Source organism: Asparagus officinalis, chromosome 6 (assembly GCF_001876935.1).
Source record: "Asparagus officinalis chromosome 6, Aspof.V1, whole genome shotgun sequence".
In the NCBI taxonomy this organism is placed as follows: domain Eukaryota; kingdom Viridiplantae; phylum Streptophyta; class Magnoliopsida; order Asparagales; family Asparagaceae; genus Asparagus; species Asparagus officinalis.
The window spans coordinates 61,640,158-61,649,124 of NC_033799.1; the positions used below are offsets into that span (position 1 = coordinate 61,640,158).

At 36.5% G+C, this 8,967-nt stretch overlaps 1 protein-coding gene across 1 annotated transcript; it reads left to right on the plus strand.

Annotated features, from left to right (window-relative positions):
• LOC109844609 (proline-rich receptor-like protein kinase PERK1) lies at positions 45 to 5,460 on the plus strand (the record flags this gene model as incomplete). Its single annotated transcript, XM_020413714.1, has 8 exons — positions 45 to 426; positions 984 to 1,553; positions 1,950 to 2,036; positions 2,162 to 2,232; positions 2,834 to 2,910; positions 3,140 to 3,287; positions 4,193 to 4,354; positions 5,003 to 5,460. Coding segments are annotated over 8 exons (1,800 nt in total), but the record flags the coding sequence as incomplete, so codon positions are not given.

An 8,967-nucleotide genomic window follows, 5' to 3' on the forward strand; every position in this document is an offset into this window, starting at 1 on the left:
CCCGCGTCCTCGCCTCCGCTCCCGCCGCCCCAACCGCATCCCCGTCCCCGCCATTGCCGACCTCCCCCTCCCCGTCCTCACCCCCGCCACCGGGCTCTTCCTCCTCGTCCCCTCCGTCGCCGCCGGCGCCTTTCTTCGACGGCGGCGGAAGCGGAAGCGGAAGCGGAAGCGGAAGCGGAAGCGGAGGGAGTTCGCAGACGACGCCGTCGACTCCGTCTACGCCGGGGAGGCCTGCGGACAGATCGCCGCCTTCCACGCATTCGTCGTCACCGTCGTCGCCGCCGATCTCTACGCCGCTAGTTGTGGGGTTGGCTGCTGGAGGGGTGGTGGTTTTGCTGCTGCTCAGTGTGATTTGTTTTTGCTGCTTGAAGAGGAGGAAGGAGAGGCGGCCTCCGTCCTATGCGGGCCCACCGCAGCCTCTCAAAGGTAAAAATATGGAAAAGAGATTAGATCCATTATGAAGCGCTCTGTTTTAATTTGATGTTGGTTATTTCTATTGGAATTTTAGATCCTTTGCTGACTCTAGTTTGCCGGGAGTCTGTTCAAAATTGATGCAGATTAAGCTCAAGGGTGTATTTTTTAGGCACTTTTAGAAAATGTAGATCCCACCACCTCTAATTGCTTATTTGTTGATTTTTAAATATTTTTAAATCTTATTTTGCATAATTATAAATCTATGATATAGCTGGAAAAGAATCTCTCTTTGCATTTTTAGATACTTTCTCAACTTTATTTTGCCAGGAAAAGAAAAAACATCAATCCTGGCATAAATTAAACCGTAAATAATGTGCATCTGTGTGAAGTTAAAAGCTTCACAGCCCTCCACATCAAAACTTGGAAAAATTTATAGATATTTTTAAAGAAATTGGATTGGTTCTCGAAGTATATTCGACTGGAAGAATAATATTCTTATAGTTCTCTTCTTCTTTTTTTTCTGCGGTATTTCTCTTCTTCTTCTTGAAGTGTTGTGAATTTGACCGCAGATGATCTCTATACGACTCCACAACAAAAATGGCAACAAAATGCTCCGCGGCCACCAACAGAACATATGGTCCAAATGCCTCCATATCCTTCTCCTCCTCAACCCTCGCCCTTCTCTTCTCAACCTCCACATTCACCCATCAACCCCCACTCAGCTCCAACCTCCCAACCAATGATAAACAGCAGTGGAGGTTCCGGGTCAAACTATTCACTATCTGATTACCCAATTCAATCATCATCACCGAGCGTATCCTATGGTTTTTCAAAAAGCACCTTTACGTATGAAGAATTAGCAATGGCAACGGATGCTTTTTCTGATGCCAATTTACTTGGGCAAGGTGGATTTGGATATGTGCATAGAGGAATGCTTCCCAATGGGAAAGAGGTTGCGGTGAAGCAGTTGAAGGCTGGAAGTGGGCAGGGAGAGAGAGAGTTTCAGGCGGAGGTTGAGATTATAAGCCGTGTGCATCATAGGCATTTGGTTTCTTTGGTTGGCTATTGCATCTCAGGAGGGAAGAGGCTTCTTGTTTATGAGTTTGTTCCGAATAATACGATGGAGTTTCATTTGCATGGTAAGCATTTTATTTCAGTACCTTTATTCAATTATTATGTAGTTAAATTGGATTGAAGAACCGTATTTATCATATTGAAAACTGATGACTATCAAAAAATTTGATGATTACCTGTGATTCCTGTAAAACTGTTTCAAGTTTTAATTTGCAAGTATTCAATTACACATATTTTCAATCATTACCTTGGAGCAACAATTGTCAATCTTTTGTGACAATATCTAGTTTTTTCATCATGGGAATGACCCAATATCTGCAATGGAAATCATTTCTTAAAGTTAACTGGTTAATTGGTTCATACTTTTCTGTGACCCATTGGTTCACTTCTTAATTGTTTTATCTTCATATACTTTCTAGTTAAATCTTTTCTTAGATTGTTTTCCACGAATACTTATGCAGGTAAAGGTAGACCAACCATGGATTGGCCTATCAGATTAAAAATCGCTCTGGGTTCTGCCAAAGGCTTGGCGTATTTACATGAAGATTGTAAGTTCCATCTATCCCTTTTATCTAACTCTTACTTTGCAAAGTGTAGCTTGATGTCACTAGCAGAGGCAATTTAGCCATAGTGCTTTATTTTAAATGGAGCGTTTCTTTTTCTTCATGTGCAGGTCATCCTAAGATTATCCATAGAGACATCAAAGCAGCTAACATTCTTCTTGATTTTAACTTTGAGGCAAAGGTAGTTACTACATTTATTACTTCTTGATCATGTTTCAGGCTTCATGTTCTTGCATAAATAAGTAACATCAGTGTTATGTTTCTAGTATGTAGAACGGTAGAACCAATTGAACTAATAATAATAACAATTAAACATACATTTCTCTTTATGTAGAAACTCATAGGATTCTACTATCTTTTAAATTACAAGCCACTTACTTCTACCTTTATTTGTGAAAAAGTATAAATTACTGTAAACCAAGTGGGTTTTCTTCATTGACCTACTGAAATAGTCAAATTCCTTCAAATTCCTTGTTGTTTTAGTTCCGAATAGTTCTCTTTCTTCAACATCTTTACATAATTGTATAAATTCTGCTTAAAATAAGTGATCCCTTAAACTAGTAAGAAGGCATATTAGGCGCATCATCAGCATGTATTAGTTTGTTCCTGTAATTATCTCCAAGTGGCTAGATGGGTCTGATATCACTAACTTCAGAGGATATGTTTTTACTCGACTGAGATCAATACCTTAGCAAATAGCACATAGTGTTTCTAGTAAAATTGGAAACATATTTCTACTACTATTATTATGATCCGGTTGTGAAAATTGGATGTTTTTGCAGGTTGCAGATTTTGGGCTAGCAAAAATTGCATCAGATACCAACACCCATGTTTCCACCAGAGTCATGGGCACTTTTGGGTAAGAGCAATGTCTTTGTTGTTTATTTCATGAGTTCGCTTCTGCATGTGAATGATGAGTGAATTATGGCAGGGAATGGACATTATTGCCGTGTCTTTACACCAATCATAGACATTACCTTTAGTTGTTGTTTGAAATGCTGTGTAGATTGTATTGGGTTCCCCTGTTAACTTTCTGTTAAACCTATGAGATCCTCACCATATAACATTTCTTTGTTTATTGCCTACAGGTACCTTGCACCAGAATATGCATCTTCAGGGAAACTCACTGACAGATCTGATGTATTTTCTTATGGTGTTATGCTTCTGGAGCTAATAACTGGAAAACGTCCTGTTGATTCGAACCATTCTTTCATGGATGATAGCTTGGTAGATTGGGTGAGTCTTCAGTCTTGCATGCTACCATAATCAGTTTGAGTTTCTTAAGTTTTGGAAATTAGATTAGGAATTTGATTCGTCATTCTTGGCTAGAAGTATGATATTTAATGAGTTCTACTTTGGCTGGAAATTAAAGTATACAGTGTCTTCTTAAATTAACCATAAATGGAATTGGATATGATCATTCGAATGTTAGTGTGGAAGGCATAGTTGAGATGGAGTAAGATTTGTTAGAATTTTGAAATTACTGACTATTATTGCAATGCATATTGCTTGTGTATTCTCAAACTTCCACTTCACTGCATAGTGTTAAGACAAATACAAAATGTTAATAATTAAACAAATCTAGAAATATTTCAAACTAAACTAATGTTAGAATTTAGGAATTTAATGACAAACTTATTGGCTATATAGAAGTATTTTCTACAAAATCACAATTTTAATGAATATAGAAGGTAGGAAATTACATATTACATTATTACCAAGTGATGCAATTAATATACTTGTAATGTTATTAATTATCAATTCTAAATAGTATGACGTGATCAGGTGTTCAAGAGTAAATAATCTGAAGAATCGAGCTTAAGTTGTTTAGATTGCTCTAGAACCAGAATATTTGTTCTGATTCAAAGTTGAGGAGTTAGTTTTGGCCAAGCAAAAGTAGGTTTAAATCAATCTAATTCTCACGTCAAAAAGTTTGAAACAATATGAGCATACAGAAATAAATCAGGATTGTCTATTGATTTCTTACTCATATTTTAATTTTAAGCTTAATTGTTCAGCAACCGTAATTATAATGTCAAGCTTGTTTAGTCTTGTATTTTGAGTGTTATGCTTTTCTTGATTAGTGTGCTCAGTATCCATGAAAGAACGAGTTGATAGTATTCATTTGCTGCTTAATGCAGGCAAGACCTTTGCTTACAAGAGCGCTTGAAGAGGGCATCCACGAATCCCTTGTTGACTCAAAGCTGGGCAATAACTACAATTCAAACGAGATGGCACGTATGATTGCCTGTGCCGCTGCTTGTGTTCGTCACTCAGGAAGACGCCGTCCTAGGATGAGTCAGGTGCAATTTGTTTTTGTTCTAGGTTCAGTCTGTGTTGAAATCGAAATTTATATTCTTTACATACCTAGCGCTCTAAGTTACAATTGTGCATCTACAAAAAATGGAATTTCTATTTATTTCCCACCGTTATAATTGTCAATGGAGTTTTGAAAATTGACAAAGGACAGCCATATTAATAGTATTCTGTTTGAGATTATATCCTGTCGGGATGCTAAATCAAAATTCATATATACCGATCAGCCATTCATCAACTGTTTAAGATCTTTCTCGGTTTATTATTGTATAGAACTCATTTCAAGGGTATTTTAATTTGGAAAATTGTCCTTAAATAACACTGGGTGTTATATTGGTTTTGTTCCTATCTGTCTTCGAGGCCTCTCTTATGTATTCTCCACCTTTCATAGTTATAGAGAATGATCATTGAGCACCACAAAATATCATTTGTTATGTTGTTTTTTTCTCATTGTTTTCTCAATATTCTTTGAATATCGGTACTCCAAATGATAAGATTCTAAATTTTGCAACATATGTAGACCCAATTAAGTGCTGGAATTGGAAAATATTGTGTCAAAATCAGTTCCTTTATACGTCATTGAATTGTATGCTAATAGTACCATACTGAAATATATTTATCTTACAATTATACAGATAGTTCGCGCCTTAGAAGGAGATGTATCTCTCGAAGACCTAAACGAAGGAGTTAGGCCAGGACACAGCAGAGTTTATGGCTCATATGGAAGTACCACAGACTATGACTCAGGTCAATACAATGAAGACATGAAAAAATTCAGAAAAATGGCCCTTGCAAGCCAAACTTATGCTAGCAGCGAGTACAGTGCTCCAACCAGTGAATATGGCCAAAATCTCTCAGCTTCGAGCAGCGAAGGCCAACAAACACAAGACATGAAGGGGAGTGGTATTAATAAAGATAGCAGAGGATTCAGCTTGTGATTCTTGGGCTGGTAGAGGCATTGTACAATTGAAGTGTGGTGTTTTCTTTCATTGGTTTATTTGTGAGAAGAAAGGAGTACAGGGTTTTTTCGATGTATGTATGTATGTGTTTTAAAGAATAATTCAAAGCTATTGATCATTCTTTTCATGAGTTTTGAGTATGTTTTCGTGAATAATTCAAACTTGTTGATCATTCTTTTCATGGATTTTTGTTGTGAAGCTACATTGGCAAGGGACACCTGCATTTTGAAGTGGTTGGGTACACTGTTTATCTTCTGATACAGGATTCTCTCTCTTTAGCTACATAACAATTACATTTGGAGTACTGCAAGATAATCCACTAGTCTAAAAGATAATTGATAGTTGTTGTCTAGTTGATTCAAGAATAGAGGTAGCTGCTGACTAGCTGATTTAACAATTACAATCTTCCTTATTAGCGTGCTAGGGAAGTTAGGCTCCTAGCGAATATTGTAATTGTAAGCTTTGGGTAAATTTCTCACACTTCCCGAACTTTGTGCTTGTGTACAAAACCCTCATGAACTTCAGGGGGAATTTCACAAACTCTCGGGAACTTTATAAATCATGGAAAAGGCCGTGAATTGTTTAAGTTATACTAAGACCTCTCTGAACTATTGAAAATTCTCATATTGAAAATTCTCATAGGTGACAAGAATAGATAGGCTTGTCCAAAAGCCGTTCGGTCGCGGGGCCGGCCCGGCTGGAACCTAGCTCGAGTACGGGCCGGCTCGTTGCGCTCAGCCCAAGCCGCCCGGGAACAAGGTTGGTTCGGGCAACAAATTCGAACCGGGCGGCCCGTATCCAGAGCTCGGCCCGGCGGTAACGGTCGGCCGAAGATGAACCGATATGCGAGCTAAAAAGTCGGACCCGGCCCGGCGTCAACAATCACCTTGACCCGGCCCGGACCGGCGTCAATGGTCACCTTAGGTGACTGTTATGGCCGGCCCGGCCATAACGACCAGATTTGATTTTTAACCGTTTTGTCCCCAAAAACGGTCAAAAAGGTCATATGGTGAGAGTTTTTTTGTCATTAGTCTAGGAGGATGCCTCTATAAATAGAGGGGGTTTTCACTTCTCCTCACACCAAAACTTATCTACTTCTCTTTAATACTCTCTTATACAATATTATACTCTCTAATAATCTCTTATACTTTCTAATCCTTCCATCAATTGGCTTCCGAATCTGATTATGAAAAGCAAAACCTATCTCCTACAGATCTTGAAATCAGTCCTCCTACAACAGCTACTCCTACCGATCCTACTGGTGTTAATCCCGAATCCGGTGGCGACGATTCTACACCAAGAGCTCCTAAAAGACTGAGATCCGATGTGTGGAATTTTTTCGAAAAGATAGACGTCACCAAGGATGAACACGATAGGATCCTCATCCAGAAGGCTAAATATGTGTTGTGCGGCAAGACTTTCTAAGCTCATCATAAGAGCGGCACCAACCACCTCAAACGTCATATCGAAAAACACAACAAAGGCCAGAATCCTCAAGGTGATATCCGACAATCTATGATTTCCCAATTCTCCTCTTCTGGTAGTCTCGGTAGTTGGAATTATGACACTGCCCGAGCTAGGAAATGTGTCATTAGGTTTATCATTCTTAAAAATATTCCTTTTAAATTAGTAGAAGATGATGAATTTGAAAATACATTTAGAAATGGTTTTTATACCTCATTTATAAAATTTTCTCGTCAAACCTGTTAACGTGATATTTTAAAATATTATCAGGAGGAACAAGGAAAAATAATTTCTTATTTTAAAATTTTAAACTATTGATTTTCTTTAACTTCTGATATTTGGACATCTAGAGTACAAACTGGTTATTTATGTATCACAGCACACTGGGTTGATGAAAATTAGCAAATGTTTAAAATAGTTATTTTCTTTATTGCAATTGAAGAGTCACATACTGGTATTAATGTTCCAAATTTAATAATTAAAGAACTTATGAAACTAGAAATTGATCGAAGAATTTTTTTTCTCTTTCACTAGATAATACAAGTAATAACAATGTAGTTGTTGATTTTATCAAAACAACTCTGTCATTTCCATGTCATGGTGATCTTTTTCATATTAAATGTATTTGTCATGTTTTAAATTTAATTGTTCAAAGTGCATTTACTAAAATTAAACTCATGATAGAAAAGGTTAGAACAATTGCTGATATGCATAATGCTTCTGAACAAAGACTTAAAAGATGGAAATAATTTTGTAAAAGAAAAAATTATAAGCCCAGACTAATTCCAAAAGATGTTGACTATAGGTGGAATTCTACCTATGCAATGTTAAGTGTGGTAATAGAATATAAAAAAATTATAAATGATTTTATAAATTATTATGTTTCTAGTTCTAGCTCTGGTAGCACTTATGGAATAACTGAAGATGAATGAACAATTATACGTAGGCCTGTCCATCCGGGCCGGCCCGGCCTGGCCCAGCCCGGAAATCCGGGCCTGGGCCGGGCAAAACCGGAGCCCGGACCCGGGTACCCCGGGCCGGGTCCGGGCCCGGGCCCAACCGGGCCGGGCTCCAGGTCGGCCCGGATTTTTTTCAATTTTTTTTCTTTTCTTTTTTTGATAAAAAATGCTAAAAATTAGTTTAAATTTATTATATTTTATATAATTATGTATTAGTATATACTTACAAATTATTATGTAATTATATATTATATATACATATATTATATATATTATATATACATATATTATATGTAAATATATTGTATATATTTATAAGTTATAACTTGAGAGAGAAAATCGCATAAGTAGCCATTGCCCGTTGGGCCAATGGGGAAGAAGTAGTCGTTGTAATATACTATACTTATATACTAAGAGAGAGAGTATACACACACACACGCATATTATACATATATAAGAGAGAGTATACTTATATAAGAGGGAGTATACATATATAAGAGAGAGTATACCTTTATAAGAGGGAGTATACATATTATACATATATAAATAAGAGAGTGTATACCTATATATACTTATATAAGAGAGAGTATACTTATATATACATATATACTAAGAGAGAGAGTATATATATATACACACATATTATACATATATAAGAGAGAGTATACTTATATATACATATATACTAAGAGAGAGAGTATATATATATACACACATATATTATACATATATAAGAGAGTGTATACTTATATATACTTATATAAGAGAGACTATACATATATAAGAGAGAGTATACTTATATATACATGTATAGTATAAGAAAGAGTATATATATACATACATACATACATTATACATATATAAGAGAGAGTATATATACACACACATATTATACATATATAAAAATATATTATATATACATATATAAAAATATATTATATATACATATATTATACATATATAATACATATAAAAATAATAAAAAAAATAAAAAATAAAAAATACTATTCCTGGCCGGGCCGGGCACCAAAAAGGCGGCCCGGGCCCTGCCCGGAGCCCGGACTTGGCCCGGGTTTCCGGGCCGAGGCCGGGCCGGCGGGCTTTTTGGACACCCCTAATTATACGTAATTTAAATAAGATGTTATAAGTTTTTTATGATGCTACAATATTTTTATCTGGCTGTTATTATCTAACTATTATTTTAGTTGCTTTACAAAT